This window comes from Falco punctatus (assembly GCF_963210335.1).
Source record: "Falco punctatus genome assembly, chromosome: 5".
Taxonomy (NCBI): domain Eukaryota; kingdom Metazoa; phylum Chordata; class Aves; order Falconiformes; family Falconidae; genus Falco; species Falco punctatus.
In genome coordinates, this window is record NC_137584.1 from 52,541,933 (window position 1) to 52,559,426 (window position 17,494).

Genomic DNA, 17,494 nt, shown 5'->3' on the forward strand with positions numbered 1-17,494 from the left:
CTGTGTTCTCCATCATGGGCCTGGTCATTTATCCAGTAAAGTTCTCGACTGAAATTGATATGACGGGGATCAATATGTTCAGCTGGGCCTACGGCTTCGGCTGGACCACCGCCATTATGGAAATATGCTTGGGATTCTTCTTCTGCTGCCTTCCTAACTATGAAGATCAGATCTTGGGTAATGTGAAGCCCACATATTTTTACTCTTCCCCATAAGCACCAAGAAAAATGCGTTAGTATTCCAGAGATATCTGACAGACCAACTACATTTTCCAGAATATTGTCATCAGCTGTTAGTTGAAAAGGCTGGAAACTTTTCAAATACATGTAGAGAAATGGTACTGGCACTCTACAATAAAGTTATCCACTCTGTTTTGGACCTTCATATCTGATGTGGGTTGATTAGATAAAGCCTAAACATGAAAAAAACCTTGTGTTTACTCATTCATTCCCATGAGTGGGGTGTATGTGTATTCCATTGCATCTTAAATGCATTCATATTACTAATTACATTCAGAAAAGCTTTTTAAACTGCCAATAAACTAAACAAGCTTCTTCCTGAAGGAAAGCAGCTCACAAATATCCCATTTTGTATGTATCATCTTTAACTTGAAGATATTGCACATTTTTCAATAAAATACCTTTATCACTGGCTGCCAAATTAGTAAATTAGTCAGCCAGCACTTCACATCTTTGCTTCCATTTTTCATTCATTCACTTAAGCTGTAGGCACAGGGTAAGGAAAGTATGAGAAAAAGCTCCCTACCCAAGCCAGCATCTTGACTTTTGCCCATCCATGTGGAATTTAAGTATTTATTTCTAAATATTTGCAAGGGTAAGCAAGGACTGTCAGTAAACCCTTAAAAATCTTGGCATGCTATTTTTGGGGCCAGTGCAGAGCAGGCAGAAGCAGAGGGGATTTCAAGCCACCTCTGCAACCTACAGACCTGGTTTGAAGAGGGTCCTGGTGTGGCTTTCTTCATGGGTGTCTGCCTCTTTTCTCCACTGTATCAAAATCTATGGCTTTAAAAAGCTCTGTTATAATGGTCCAGCTCTTTTATCCAGAGTAGAAGAGTCAGGAAGGGCTTAAACAGAGGTATGATTCCCCTATATGTCAGGAGTTGAGCATATCAAATATTTTTTAGAAGGACCATTTTTCACTGATTTGCTGTTCATAAGTATTTTAAAAGTGGAAAGTGTATACTGTTTTATGTAACTGGAAAATGCATAAATACCCCTTACCAATGCATACTAAGGCTCTCATAGAGAAAATCACATCATAAAACCCCTTCCAGTATCTTGTACTCCACAGTGGCACAAGCCTTGATATATTGCAAGCAATTAAGTGTATACTCAAGACTCTGCTGGTTTCTGCCTTGCTAATCCTAACTTTATAATGTTCCATTTTTTTCTCTTAAGTGAAAAAATGGATACTTTTGCTGTGTGGAAAAAGAAGTCTAGTCAAAATCCTTAGCTGCAGAGGATTATTAGCTTGTAACACATCTGCAGTTTTTTAACTATGTACACTTCATGGAAAGTGCCCTGCCAAATGTTCTTTACTGCGAAGAATGAGAGGTAGAAAAAAAAATTAGTAAAGGTTCTGCATAGCTAAAATTAATAAAGTCCCAGGACTTAACCTGTTTTTTTGAAGCAGCTAACTTCATTTACTTTTATAGAGTGTCTTCCAACCTCGATCAATAAATATAAGAGATGTATCAGACCAATGGGGAGGGTATATGCAACAGGGAATAGTTAGTCAAGAACTTGCAAATACATTAAGAAGGTGTTTCCTAGTTGGAAGGAAATTAAAATGAAATAGAGTTGAGAAAGCAGTTTGTATAAAATGTCTTGAAATTCTTTTTGTAATACTATCTGTTTAGGAAAAAAATTACCATAAATCTTTTCATTATGCTTATTATACCTAATAAATGATGGTATCTATATATTGTTTCAAAAATGAGTCTTAGTTTTTGTTCTGTACTAAGAGTGGGGAAGTATGGAAGCCCCCAAAGCTTTCTCTTCTCAGGCATCACCTTGGAGCCCCTGGGTATGCTGGCTGGATTTTGAGAGGGGAGAGTAACTTACAAATCTAGCATTACAACAGCTTGTATTATTTTCCAGTCTGATTTTGGCTGCCTCCTGAGGCCTCGTTCACAAGCACATGAGAACAGTGGACTTATGGGCAATGTGGCATCATGTAACTACACTCACGATTCTGTGCTATAATGCGCTATAGCTTGTTTTGGCATTGAGGGTTCACCACATAGGAAGCCGGTGTGGTCCTGCTCAGTGTTTTTGCTCCAAGGCATGTGGCAATCCCCCGAGGAAGCAAAAGGGAGCTTGAGCAACCACTGATCATATTTACAGTTTCTTTGACATTAGCTGGACACTGACCCAACATCTGGAGGTGGGGAAAAGTGCACAAAACAAGGTTTAGGAGTGTGACTCCAGCCTTGATGAGAGAGCAGAGGACAATTAAAAAGCAAAGAAAAATTCCAGAGATCGTCCTCCTTCCTCCCTCCTCTCCCTTGCTCTCAGCAGCTTTGCCACTTACTTCCTCTTTCTTCTCCTCCTTCCTAAGGGCAACAGAGCAGTTTCAGGGCTGGTAGCTGCAGTTCTGTGGGACACAGCCCCAGTCCCCATTCCCCCCTGCCACTTTCTCCTTCCTGGGAGAGCACCTTTGCTGACCTCAGCACAGCAGCAGGAACCCTAGCCTGACTCCTTGCCCCAGAACCCTACAGGGAAAGGCTCTCTCTAGAAAACAGGAGGAGGTCAGGTGGGTACCCAACAAGCAGATGCATCACAGGGGCTAGAGCTCAAGTGCCTGCCTTTAGGGTGGTTTGCTTCCAGTCATGCCAGGCCAGTTCAACACAGATCCCTAGAAAAACACATCCTAAATCTTGAGGCAGAAAAACAGTGAGAAAAAGTATAAAACTTGTACAGATCCCAGTGCTGTTTCCTGTAAGTGCTGAGACAGCAGAGCACAGCAAAAGCAGCCTGCAAAATGCAATCAGTTCTGACAGAAAAGGAAGCTGAATCAAGAAGCCAAGGATGTGCCTCAACTAGATTATTAACTATTATTATTAGGTAATCAACTAGCTAGGTTATCAACTAAACTGTTAAATTAGTCTACAGCCAGGTCAAGTAGGTTATTAACTAACCAAATTGTTAGATTAATTTCAGCTAAGTCAGCACCAGAAAGTTGGTATTTTCAAGGAAAGGAGAAATGAGAGTAAAAGAAGACATTCCTTTAGTTCTGCATCTCCGTTTAGCAGGGTTCTTGTTCCAGGTCTTGCCTGTAATAGAAAAGGGCACTTAACCACTAAAGCAGCACAACAAAAGACTTAAAGTTTCACTGTGCCCAATGGCTATGCTAAAGAGAGATCAGGAACAGATGTCTGCAGGATTTGGCTTTACAGAATATTAGATCTGCTACAACAACAGAAGGAAAGACTTGACTGCCAAAGGCATTGCTGCTGTTACCATCAAATTAAGAATTAGGGAAGCGTCCTTCAATAAACACATTTTATCTAATTCAACTCTACTATTGAAAAGCAAGGGAAAAATTGTGCTGAAAACAAGTGAAATGTCAAGCAGAACTACAGGTACAAACTCAAGCAAAAGAAACAATGAAAACTTTCTGCTGGTAAGTTATTTAGTTCAGTTTAATTTCTGCTGTCTCTGCCAGAGCTTGTATAACATGTGGATGTCTTAGTCTTTTCAATTTTCTCTGCAGCTGTGTCCATATTTCACTATACATTTCTCAGGCACCTGCCATTTGGTCTTAAAATACAGCCTGCTTAATCGATAGTTCGAAGGCAATCCAGTCTGCAACTGTGTTAAAGTTGTGCATATTTGGTTGTGTGAACTAATGCTATGAGTGAAGTTTTAACCCCACTGACATCACCTGCAAAACATTTATTGATTTTCTTGAGGCTGACATTTCATCCTTGAAGCGCAAACCCTTTTTTTACATGTGCTCAGAATCAATAGTATCTTTATGGGATGCTCCATTCATTTCAGCAGCTCTGTTTACTTCTGGAGTAGGATACTGGTCTGTACAATGCTGAACAAGAGTTACAGCACACAGGAACATTAGCATGATTAGCAGAATCTGGGTCATAATTAAATCACATTTTGTTGGATACACAATGTGGTCACAGTAAAAAGATTCTTCTTTCCTTTTGACACACCTCAGTTGTGCAACAGTTACTACTTCTTATAATTAAATTTCTTGGAACACTTCCTTGCACATTTCTATATTCAGTGGATTCCTGTGTGCCCTGAAGGTGAGTTTATATATTTAAGAAAAGAATGAAACAATCAGAGTTGTGAGAAAGGAGAACAGAATTAGCTCATCTGTATACTCTGTCAGAAAGCAGGAATCAAACCGTCTTGCTAGAAGGACAGTGAACTGAATAACCAAGGAGTTACTTCTGAGCATATTGAAAACTCAGAATGAGAACTGAAAGACTGCTATATAGTTAATAATAGGGAAAGAGAGATGAAGTCACATGGATCTCCTTTTATGTTTTTCCTCACTGTCAAAATAGTGCTTTTGCTAGAAATAATGTCTAGGCCTACATTTTATCTGCAAAGTTCTTCAGTGCTAAGTGCCAAAATCTAGAAAAGCACCTGGGTAACCTTCAGGTTGCAGATGGTGCTGATGGGGTCTTCAGAGCTGTTTACATAGATGGTTCCTTAAGTGACAAATACATTAGGGCTCATATGCCCATCTACACACACTGATTAGTTCCACAGATTTCCTGTATATGAAGCCATGCTGCAAATTTTTTCAATTTTGCTTTTCATTTTTTATGAATAGAGTGAAAATGTGGCTTAAATGTGAAAATGTGGCAAAAATCATTGAATTTTGCATGTGACTGCTGGGTATGAGGAGAATTTACAGCAACAACTTTCAAAATGGTTTTACTGTTGATGATAAATGTGGTGAGAGTAGATCAAACTGCCCTCTCTTGGATGACTTTTATGATACATCCTTTTACTTGTGCCACTGTTTGCCTAAGCCATCTGTTTTTCAGTAAAAACAGTTTTCTGAAAACATACTCTAATGATCATATCATACTGAAATTATATTAGGCATCCATGGACAACCCATCATAAAAGACTTCAAATAGCCCTTGATTGTTCTAATGCAGCTCAAACGGACAGAGGGAGAGAGGTTGCCTGTAGGATTTTTCCACAGAACTGTGTAAACCCGAAAGCAGATTCACTCAACTACTGACTGTAGACCTGGGTTACATGCCCAGCTCCCCATTTCTTACAAAGTAACTAGTCCCCTAGAGCCCTGTCCTTTGCAAGACAACAATCAAATAGGTAAAATGCAAACCAGAAAAAGAGTGAAGGAAAAATATTGCATAAAGGCATATACATATACGCACACTTTGCATCACCAATTAGTCTACAGTAGACCTCAATGTGTGTGAGGATGGACCAAAGTTATTTAAAACATATTTGGGTTTACATTGTTATTTCCTATTTTTTTTATTCTTTTTTTCTTCCCTATGGAAATTTTCTTACCTCAGTTCTGTAAAGCATTGCTATTTTTTGGTAAGCTGTCCCAGTTTACCACTCTTTGCCCTTACAAACATACCCATGCTTGCTAGGCTCACCATGCCCCTGTCTGAAGTTTATATGAGGTATTAATACAACCAGGTTTCTACCCTTTAACCCTTCCTCTTTGCTTCTTAAATGAAAGGGTTTGAAGTAATAAAAACTTGCTGACATTAGGCAAATTAGAAGAACGGAAGATTTTCTCAGGCTGCTTTAGAATTAACCCTCAAAAGAAGAAACAAGAAAGGACTGAAGTTCAAGAGGAAAGCCCAGTCTAGGGTAAAAATGGTATCCCAAAATATGATGATAAAATGGTTTGGAGTGATTAGCAACCAAATTAACTTTGTGGCCCGCCTTTCATATGAGCATGTCCTCTCTGCTGCCTTGCAGTTTTTCACTAACAACAACAAATCTTCTGGGCACTGGTTTACGAGCTCTCCAGTACACAGAAAGAGGAGCTGCCCATCGCCTCTGCCTCCTGCAGCACCCACAGAATAGAGTCTGGGGGAAGGCCAGAGGACTCATTTGGCCCTTGTGTCATTTGGTCCTTGTGTGATATGGCTGGTGCCTTCATGGCAGGACAGGGTGGTTACCGACCTGAGCGAAAACTTTCCCTCAGTTTTAGCCTACAGTTCCAAACAAGTTACTAGCAAGTCGAAACTGCCATTTTATTCAGTTGAGAGGCTTGGGTGTGTGGGGGGGTGGTGGTGCAGGTGAGGGTTAGGGAGGACTTGGCGACTCACGGTGGTTAGCCCAAGATAGAAAAATATTCTTGTAAAATCAAAAATTCACTGTGTCAAGATTTACAATCTTCCTTAAGATAGTCCCATGTATAATACACAGAAAAAGGGAGGGAACATGCCTATTTATCTTCATAATTGTTAGGCCTGGTGCTTCTACACCAAGAAATACTCATTGTATTAGTAACAGGAGGACTAGTACAAAGAGCTGAAACTTCACATTTTGCCCTGAGTCACAGCACAGGTGAGGACCTCCTGAGTCACCGAGTGCTGTCCCTGCCTATCAGAGAAAACTTCTTATCATCTTGTTTGTTATCTGATCCCAGCTCTGCTTTGCTATCCATCTTCCACAGGAGGCTGATCTGAAATAACATCTGAGAATCGGCCTCTGATTTCCATCCAACTTGTATCACTGGCCAGATGACCGCAGTACCGCTCCCTCTGGCACTGACTATGACAATACCCAGACCCTACCCTGGGGCAGTGTTGTTGCCTCTGAGCACAACTCCTTGTTTCAACTGCAAGAACTTGCATTTTGTCTGCTTCATCCCCTTGAACACATCCTTCCTCAGGAAGCACACTGTCTTCCAAATCTGTGCTCCTGTCCTGACTGCTGCCTCACTTGCCACGACTGCCACTCTGGATAATTACTGTCAACCCCAGTGGGTCCTGGGCATCCTTCATATCCCTCCTTTCTCTTGCCCAGCCTAGAGCACAATTATTCTGAGTTGGTCATGCAGCAGCCAAATGAGGAGCGTGTCCATGTGAGCAGGCTGGAGGGGACCCTTGCCCATCTCTGCAGCAGCACATGCCTAAACAGCATCTAGGCCAGCATGAGGGAGCATTGAAACAAACAAACAAACAAACAAAACCCAAAACCAAAAAAAACCACAACCAAGATAAAAGTTCTCCATCTGCACAGTTAAGACAAATAAGGATGCAAGAACTGTTTGCTGAAACCTTTTTTGCAGTATTGGACTTGAAATGACATGTTCTGCCTTCACCTCCCAAGCTCCTGAGGGCACTGAGGAACCATGGTGCTTGCAGGAATGAGTTCTCTAAAGCTTCAAAGAAAGCAGGAAGGTTTCTTCTCCATATATATTTCCACCTCCTCCTAGCGACACAGCTTTGTTCTGAAACCTGCAATGGCAGTGTAAATAACACAAAACAATCAAACCAAAATAGCTCCAAGGAGGAATGATGGCTTCAGGCATCATAGTTGGTTGTCATGGATTTGCTTTTTAGTGAGTAATCTATTTGTCCCAGAACTGGCCTGCTTCTGCTGTTGTAAGTACAGTAGCTGTTTTGCTGCTAAAACCAGCAGTATAGCTAATGTAAAGCTAATGTAATCTGAAGAGATTCTTTCTTTCAAGTTGCTAGCAATAATGTACAAACAGTGAATGAAATGCAGGGAATGGCATGGCTTTGAAGGTTATCAGATCAGAGATTGCAGAAGACTAAGCCAAGTTACAGATGACTGGGCTTGTACATGGGCTCCTGCTCACTTACTCACTGGGTTTTGAAAGTCCCTGCCAAATCAAACACAAACATAAAGACTTGTTGACAGCCTGTGAAAAGCATTTTGAAAGCAGGGAGGCACCGCAGACAAATGCCAAGTAATTACCTTATGCTCCTGCCACTAAGAATGGGATCTGTGCCTCACTACAGCTCTACAGATGTTTTAGTTTCCTTGCATTAGGAAGCGTCATTTAGTCTGTGTTAATAAAATGAAGATGCAGGCTGGCCTAGGGATAAAAAAAATGAACAAACTAACTTGCAGGAGCTGTTCAAAAAGGGAGTGCTTGTGTTCGTCTTACAGAGCTTTATCATTATGCTTCCTTCCTCCCTCATGGCTGTGATAAGTAGTGCTACAAGCCACCTTCTGTAGAGCAAAAAATCCACCACATCTAAGCAAAATATATGAATTGATACCCCTCAGATACCAATTCCCATCAGGCTTTGGGACTGCCAAAATACTGTATAGATGCAAAATAGTAAGCATCTAGAATATCTACTCACATGAAAATAAAGCTCAGCATGAAACAGGTGATCTGGGCAACAGAAAGCCTCTCTCCCAGCTTTAGAGCTGCCAGGGTATTTCTATTGTCACAACAGATTAAGAAATACACTGTGCAGCCCCAAGGAGCTGAATCTGCAGAAAAGCCTGGGCTGAGACACCTGCGATGAGACATTCAGTATCAGTTCTTGGGCAGAAAATGGCCTTTGGGCTAGGGCTGGGTTGTTCCAAGCCTCCTCGGCACAGGCGGAGCAGTCAGCCAACACTTGGTGCTGGGGAGCAGCTCCTCTGCAATCGCTCCAGGGCAGTGAGACAGTTGGCAGAGAAGCCGTCACAGCACTGAAATTAAAGTTACAAGCTGCTTTCCCATGGCAGTGCTGGGACATAGCATGGTGCTTTATAATTACGTTTTAGAAGCCTCCACCCTCTTGCCCTAATTTTCAATTAACAGTTGTACCCTTCCCAATACAGATTGCAAACATCCTGCTAACAGGGTGAGGAGGCCAGGAAGGACCATTCTGCGTAGGTCAGTAGCAGATGGCAGGCTGGAGAAATTATTTTCTGTCACCACCAGCAGCTTTTCAGCCCTGTCGCCTATGTAATTTCCTCTTGTAGGCTCACTGACAGTATATATAAAGCCACAGGGGAAGGACAGTGAGTGGAATGGAGATGTAGTGGGAATGGAAGGAGAGGGGAAACTGAGATGAGGCAGCAAGGCAGCTGGATGCAAACTCCGCAGTGCTTCAGTCTGGATGTTATTTCTATTGTCAGCCAGCTGTGACTTGTCTAGTGTGAAATGCTAGGCTAAACATGTCAGCAAGGGATGTCCTTTTCTCTAGTTTGTAACCCTAAACGTATCTAGATGTTAAGATGGTGTCTTCTCCAGTAGGGCTCCTCTGTTTACCCCTACATCATCCTAGATGACCCAAAAACTGCACTGAGAAACCAATGCTGCTCAGTAATCTCATGATCTTTCAAAAGATGCAACATCAAAACTGTACAAATAATAGTATTTTGAAGTATTTTCGTGCTTAAGTTTTGTGAACTGTTTCATAGTTTTCATAAGCTGCTGCAAGTTCATATACAGATTTTTAAGATGTTTGCAACTCTTGTCTAAAATTTAAAATGTGTAAGACCCATATTTTCATCTCCAAAATTTTGTCAATAGAAATTTCCTGGTGGCTTTAAATGAGAGGTAAATGGCTCTGAATGACAAGTGGCACAGATGAAACCAGGATTTTTGATTTGTGATGGAGGCAGGCAGTACCTACTTCAATGGGGAAGAAAGTGTAGCTAACTGCTAAAAAAGCTCTGGTTTACCACATCTGAATAGGCAGTCCTTCCCTGATGGGTTATGTTACTTGGTACATTGCAACACTGAAGGAAACTTGCCCATCATACAGATACTCCTCTGATGCACTTTCCTTCTCCTCCATCGCTGGTGGAAGGAGGAGCGTTTCACAACTCTGCAGCCATCCATTCATTTCATGTGGGTATAAATTAAGGAAAGACCATAACCTCATGAGGGTAATTTAGAGCAACAGCTTTGTCCATTGTAATGATAATAATTGACTATCCCCAATAGGATATTAAAAGGAATTTTCTCCCTTCATCTGTGTAATGAAGAGTTTTCTTTTAACTTTAATAGTCCTTGTGTAATGAAGAGTTTTCTTTTAACTTTTAATAGTCCTTGTTCCATCATCTGTGACTAGTAGAATGTATTATTACCAACAAATATAATTTCTATAAATAGAGATTTATGGGCTTATATTAAACCCTTTGCCAGCCTGCTTCTGTTTCTACACACTGCAGTTTTCTTGTTTGTTTTTGCAGTTGGTAAGAGCCTGGGTGGCCATTAAAAAAAATTGTGAAAATTTTTCATATAGAAACCTTTCCCACCGGGAAAAGCAGATTTGGACAAAAAAAAAAAAAAAAATCAAAGCAACTTTTATGAAGCTATTTGGTTTAATAAAGACTTTCACTCCAAAACTCTAAGAACAGACTGTAACACTTCATTTGCTGACTTAGACATTTTATTTTTATATTCTTTTTATTCATGTGAAACAATAAAAACAGTGCTTATTGGATGAATTGTTAATCTTATTAAAACAAAATGTCTTTGACACTATGAAAATAACCTTAGTAAATTTTTAGTTTATGTTTTAAAATAACTTTTCCTTTAGGTTTTTTAAATCTCTCTCAGAAAAGATGGAAATATCAAAAAATTAAAACATAAATTGCAGAAAAGAAGTTCCTTGACCACTGTCAATAAAAATAATTTTGGGGGATTAATTTTATGAAAGTTTGGGTTCTGGTGAATAACGAGGAGTTATTTTTCATTAAGGAACTTCTTTACAGCAAAAAAGAAATGTGAATAAATGTGGAAAAGATCAATACTCCTGTAGTTAGATGTAATGAAATGAAAAGGTAGAAGAAATTCCCAGTCTGGTGGGCACTTTGAATGTCCTGTCTATCTGAAGAGTAAGTACCAAACCTCAAGCTCTGCATCTGGGGCTTCAGTCTACCTGGCCAGGTCAGACACTGCCTTAAAGTGAAGCCACATTCAGGCTGACACCCCAGCACTGGCTGTGCTGCTTGCCTTGAGCTATTGAGCACCTGGCACGCTGGTCTCCTTAAATCTACCTGAGGAAAAATCTTGGGACAATGCTGCAGGGGATGCACAGCTGGACCCGGAGACAAAGCTGAATCAGAACCTGCGTCTTTCTTCATGATGACAGACGTTGCAACATGACCAGTTTTGACCAACGTGTTTGCTATTGCTGAGGGTAATGTGTTGTAAAGTATTGGCTTCTGCTTCAATCCAGGGTGGCATCCATGGCATTTCTTTTGCTCCCTGTGTAGTACAAGATGGATTACAAGCAAAGGGAAGATATTAATTGTATGATTAGAGAAAGAATTAAGCTGAAATGTTACTGATTTAGTAAGAGCTTTTATTGCACCACAAGCAAGCAGCTACCTCTCACATGAGACACAAAGCTTTTTGCTCATAGCTTTTTAGGAGTTATTAGTGTTAAAGCTTTTTCAGGCTACCCTGGACTAAAAGGTTGACTGAGTGATCAGCAATTGCACAACTGAAAATCTTTCAGCTGTCACTCAAGGAGAAGGTGGAAGCAAAGGACAAATGCACACATTCAAGACAATAGTCTGCATTCCAGTTCAACAAGTTAATATTAACCTACATTTTTATCCACTTGTGTCTATGCTTGAAGTCTTCTGATAGCAGAAATTCAGGACAACTTTTCCTCTATAGCCCAAAGAAGGCTTTCCCTAAGCATCCTAGGAAACAAAACCCTGAAGCCACACAGAAATGATAAAAAGGACCAGGAGTTAACTTTTTTATTTTTTTACCAGAAAATGCAGGTTGACCATGACTGGTCAGGTCAGTAAGTGCAGAAGGAGCAAGTGGTGTGGAGAAGAAGGAGGAAGAGGCGGATGCCATACTTAGAGCCTTTTTTAAGGAAAATGTGCCACTGAGGAAGCAGCTCAAGAAGAGTTTGAAATGGCTGCAAGTCCTGATGTGAAATGTCCGTATTTCAAGTACTGCAATGGATTGCTATCATTGTTATTTTTCAATAACATCTTGATATTGCTGCAGCTAGTTATCCATGTGGGAGTACTGCGGGGAAAGATTTTAGTGAGCTGCATGTACAAACTGAGCTTTCAATGTTATAATTTGCTTCAGGAAATTTGTCATCTTTCAGCAGTTTGTTGTGTGTGAAGGTTTGGGAGGAAAGGGAACCTATGGGGGTTGAGATTAGCTGTGATTTTAATGAGTGGGAACCTCATTTTTGCCTATGTTTTGCTAATGTTTTGATATGAGGGATGAACACAAAAGCATGGCAAATAATCCAATCCATTGAGTGCAGGAACAGAGTGCTTTAATCCTCCAGTGCCGCTTACCACCTCTGAGCATCTGTTTCTATGTAAAATAGGGGTAGCATCTCATAGCATTGTTGGGAAGATGAATATTTGAAAATTTGAAATGATAATTTTAAAATCCACTGAAACGGTGGATGTTTTTGCATTTAGCTGTAATTGATTGCTAAAGCTGGCAGACAATCTGAGCCTGTTGTTCCTCAAGATGCCAAAGCAGCCACTCCTCAAAGGCAACACCCTAGGCAACACCAGCACCACCCTGGTCTGAAAAGAAATGAAGAAGCTTCTTTTCTTCACCTTACTCCTCTGTGTCCCCAAATCCCAATACGCTCACGTCAGACACTGCGGTGATGGAAGCAGATGAAGCAATACTGCCCTTTGAGTCCTTTCCCATGTTTTAGAGAAAAAGCAACTGTGACAGCACAAAACAACTTCATCAGAAGCACATTCAAAAAACGCAGAATATTTTCAATAACTTTTGTTGCTGATACAGAGCAGACTGCAAACTGTTTGGTAGTTGTGTAAGTTCTCGGGAAATTCAGCATCACTTTATTTTGCAGGCCTGGTTGAAAGTTCAAGCTTTGTATGGTAGAGAGGTTGAAGCCTACCCCTCTGTGATCAGCAGCAGTGGTGCTGGTACTGCGTTCACTGCAGTGCCCCAGGGATACCAGGATAACTATCATTATTGTATTAGCAGTGCTAGCCTCGTCGTTCTCCCGGTTTATGGCACAGCACTGATTACCTCAGGTGTCTTGGAAGTTGCCCTGTGGCAGAAGTCGCTTTGTTCTGGTAACTGAGCAACATGTTGCTGTTACATGGGGGATGATGAATCATGAGGGTGTTTGTTCAGGCTTAGCAGGGTTTGGCTCGGAGAAAGCACTAGACAAAGAAGCCAGGAAAACTCTAACGTTGTCACTGTCCAGGTCAGGGTCTGGCCCAAGCAACAGGCAGCAGTGTATGTACAGGGAAAATACCTGGGTTCTCAGCCAGAGCTGCCAGGTAACAGAGACAGCCTCGTCAAGTGATCAGAAAATTATTTATATTTACTCGATTTCTTTTTCCCCCAGGGATTACTGTGTCCTTATTAAATAAAAGCAGGGCTTTAATGTTTGTGTGTGTGTGAAGGTGAACACGGAGGCTAACAGCCACCAGGCAACAACTTTTGGAAGAGTAGTGGCGTTAATGGATTTTAGAGCTTCTGACAGAATTAGAAGCTTTGAATTTTTAGAAACATATGCAGATTTAAGGAATGGATTCTCTTAATAAATTTTTCTTTTAATTCTGAACACATTTACAAGATTTTAATATTGCATAGTGAACATTAGGCAAATTTTCCTAGTTTCTGCTAATAAAACAGGAAATAATAATGGTGGGACTATCAATTATTATTTGTATCAATAATTTGATAAGACTCATAAATAAACAAGCAAACCAACCCATGACATGCAGTTTTGAGTGACTATGTGTGTAAATCTATAATTTCACTAACAAGAGGCTGTGCAAATGGTGATACATTTGGTTTAGGTTGTATGTGAGCTGTTGCACAGATTAGTCTTTACCTTGGAAGGCAAATTTCTTTCTCAGGGAGCCTCCAGGTGGGAACGTAAAAGTAACTGACTGAAAGTTTGTCCTTTACCCCAGGTATCATGGAGCTATATCTGGAACCACTCATTTTCTGTTGCTTTTTTACAAAAATAAATCAACCTCAGTTGAGTTTCAGCCCAGAGATTTACAAACCCATGTTCTAAAGTGAGCTTGCTTGAGCTATAAGGATTTTTGTTCGTATCAGAAGCTGTCTGATTCTAAAGTCTTCACATTTGTTAATATTAGAAAGATCAATTTTGTGTCATAAAAATGAGATGTGACTAAAGCTCTTGCTTTCCCAGAACCTGGCAATGGCTGTGAGAGGCTTTCAAAAGTGCAGAGAAGGATCTTCTTCCAATTTAATTTGTTACTACTCCCTCCAATAGTTGTCATTGCCTCCTGCCATAGGTTATATTTCAGTGATCGGCCTGCAAAGTGATTTGTGTTCATGCTCCCTAACTTGTTGCAGGCACAGTCAGTTGGATTATTTCAGATTTTTTTCCCACCATGTCTCTGCTTTCCTCTGATTTACATTATTTAGCTTTGTTGATGAAAAGTGACTTGAATTAGAAAATGCTTCTGCAACTGTGGTAACAGAAGAGCTGTGGAAGAAAAAAGTAGCTGGGAAACACTTTTTCTGCTGTCAGTGGACCCAGAAGAGGGCCCCTGTCCTTGCAATACAAAGTGCATCTCTGAAAGCTTCTTTAGCTGGTCCCAGCCATGTTTTCATCAAGGTCTTTGGCAAGCCTTTCTTTAGGAGTACATGGATGTGATTTATTTTTTCAAGCCACACTTAATTCTCAGCCTGCTTCCCTCTGAAGTCCCACAGACCTCCTTTAGAAACACCCAGATAGGATGACAATTTAAAGCATTTCTGTGTAGCCTAAATGTACAGCTAATTCTCCATTACTGCTTTCTCTGGTTTTGAAGGAAAAATCCATTCCACTCGGTAAAAATAAAGATACAACAGCACATAAAAGGTCAAGATATTTTCAAGTGGACATGTAAGATATCTACAGGAGGCCAGGATCTTCTGGCTTTCATAGTACACGCAACAGATAACCCAAACTAACCAAGCAAAACCAAGAGCATTTGTCTATATTAATATTTCAATCTTACATTGAATATGACAGAAAAATTCTTCTTTGAAACAGAGAGCCAAAATTAAAATTATTTTCTACTAGTCCCAAAAAGCAAATGGACTTAGTTGATTGGCACCATCAGCAGGAAGGATTGGTGGAAATGAACTAACTGTTCTCCTTTCTTAATTCAAGAGTTGAAACACACTAGTAAGCAGTGTTGGGGAAGCTCACTTTGTTTCTTCTTATGCTGTACCTGTTGGTAAATGAAGGCAAGATTGCATCTGCCACCATAACTGACAGCTGGATGCATTTCACATGGAATAAGTGTGAGGAGATGTGAAAACAGGGAAAGTCAAGAACAGACCTTTGAAATGGATCTGAGACAAAAATTTAGACCACTGCAGCACAGCCTCCTTTGACAGTCAATACTTTTATAGTCAGCAGAGTCTGAGGAAAATCACCTCCTTGTGCACTCCTCTCCTGAGAAGAAGGTGAGCCTACCCTGAGCAACTGTGGCATAGACATCTAAGAGAGGTTAACTGATCTATACATCTGCCTCACTTTGTCTTGATTTATGTATCAATTTCAATAATCTCAGATTTTAAGGCTGTAAGGGACTTGCCACTACAGTCTTGCCTCTTGCAAGACACAACCATAAATGTTATTTTTTAATGAATAAAATGTCAATACTGCCAAACTCAGTCTTTATAGTTTATGTCAGAAGAGTGAGATCACTTTTCCAACTTTTAAAATACTTACTCTTTTTAAGGATTAATAGAAAAAAAAAAAAAAAAAAAAAGCAACCTCCCTTTGCCTGTTCTAATCCCTGGATCATCTTTAGGTGGGAAAAAAATGCTGCCCAGACTTCACAGTTTTTGAGCTTATTTTCCATACTGCTTAGTTGTGGTCAGCTTGAGACTGAGCTCTCATACAGATCTTGGCCTGGATGACCCAATGTTTTGTGACCCAGGGAAGTCTGTGTAGGCCAAGGATCTACTCTCCTGGAACAAGCTGGGGGTGACCCTGTGGGGTCCACAGACTGCCAGGAAGGAAGGATGACTCTCCACTCATTCTGTGGATAAGGGCTCTGTCATTAGGCTCCTGCAGACTTTGAGCACAGAAGGTCTGTAAAATAAAGCAAGAATTGAAAAACTTTGGGTTTAGTGGCTTGGTTGGGAAGAATTAACAAGTCATGGACTTGTCCTGTTAGCCCAAAGTCATGAGTCAGAAGTGTTTCATGAGACAAAATGTAAGGTTTTACTGATGCTGACACTGGTAGTATTGACATTTTGTATTATGATATGAGTGTACATTTAATATTCATTCTGCTCTTGGGCAATTGAAGATACCAGGCATGAAGTGGGGGTGAATCAGGTTCTAGATATTGATAATCCCTTTTGGTCCCTTCCTTTCTCAGTCTCCCAAGATAATGTTTTCTGGAATTATTGAAAAAGAGACTTAATGAATACATTTTTTTAAAATAAAGAAGAGGTTACATGAAAATGAATTAATCTAATTATATTGAGAAGCTACTGACTGTAGTTATACCATAGTTGCCTATGCCTCTTGCATATTGCAGCCTGCCCGTTATAGCTGGGTGGGATTAGTCTCCCTGCTTGTATCCCTAGGCTTGAATCCCTGAGAGCTGGTAGCTTAGCTGGAAGCCAGCAGAGCCATCTCTATGGTGCTCCCCATCATCTGGGCTGAGGAAACCTACTTCAACCAGGCTGTCAGGAAGCACAGTAGTGCTAACTCCTGTGTGTTAGCATGCAAATTTTTCTGTATTTGTGGCCCCTGCAGCTTCTTGTAAGCCTATTTAATCTCAGGGAAAGTGAATAGCAAAATCTGATCTGACTACATTTTATGGAAGGCAATTAGAGTGTTGGGTTTCTATCTACTTTTGTAGCCCAATGATCCCATAAAGTGGTTCACTAACATCTCCCCCCCCTGAGATTATGAGATCTTGCCTTCTGCAGTCAAAACTCCATAATTTAATTGAAGTTAAACCCACAGCCACACTCAGTTCAGGCTGCAGCACAGGAGCTCTTTACCTCAGTTCTTTGCTTTACGCTCCATTGAGCTTAACCTTTACCTTGCGGGTTTCTTAAAGAAAAGTTTCATTCTAGTAACATAGCTGGAGTTTTCTATTCAGCCCCTCCCCCAAGGCCCCAACCCCCGCTCAGTCCATCCTGCCATGAACATTGCAGTAAGTAGGGGACAGTGCACAAGAAAGGAAGAATTAACTACAGCATTTAGAAAGTACTTATTGGCACTGTTACTGCCCAATATTATTGTTATTGTTACTGCCCAATACTGCCTTCATGTTCAAATTTGTTATTAAACAGGGTCATCAGCAAACCTTCTGCAGCTCTTTGTGTAGATTTTTCTTTTATGGCATAAAAAAGTTAAATATAGTGTTTAGGAGTAATGCCTTTCCACCAGGAGGACTATCATAAGTTTCAGCTGTAACTTTTCATGCCCTGGCATTCTTTGAATTTTATCCTAAACAAGGCAAAGTAAACAATAATCAGCTGTGGATGGGTGTGGGTCTTCATCAGAAGGCACAAAGGACTCATAATTTATTAATCCTCTTGTACCAGG

The 17,494-nt window shown here is 40.5% G+C and overlaps 1 protein-coding gene across 1 annotated transcript in view; it reads left to right on the forward strand.

Moving 5' to 3' along the window:
- LOC308064922 (p53 apoptosis effector related to PMP-22-like) overlaps positions 1–17,494 on the forward strand; it is a 58,880-nt gene that overhangs the window by 22,499 nt on the left and 18,887 nt on the right. The window contains exon 3 of the mRNA XM_080390196.1: positions 1–17,494. This exon is cut by the window's right edge and continues 18,887 nt beyond it. Coding sequence (XP_080246322.1) covers positions 1–215 — 215 coding nt within the window. The 3' untranslated portion in view covers positions 216–17,494.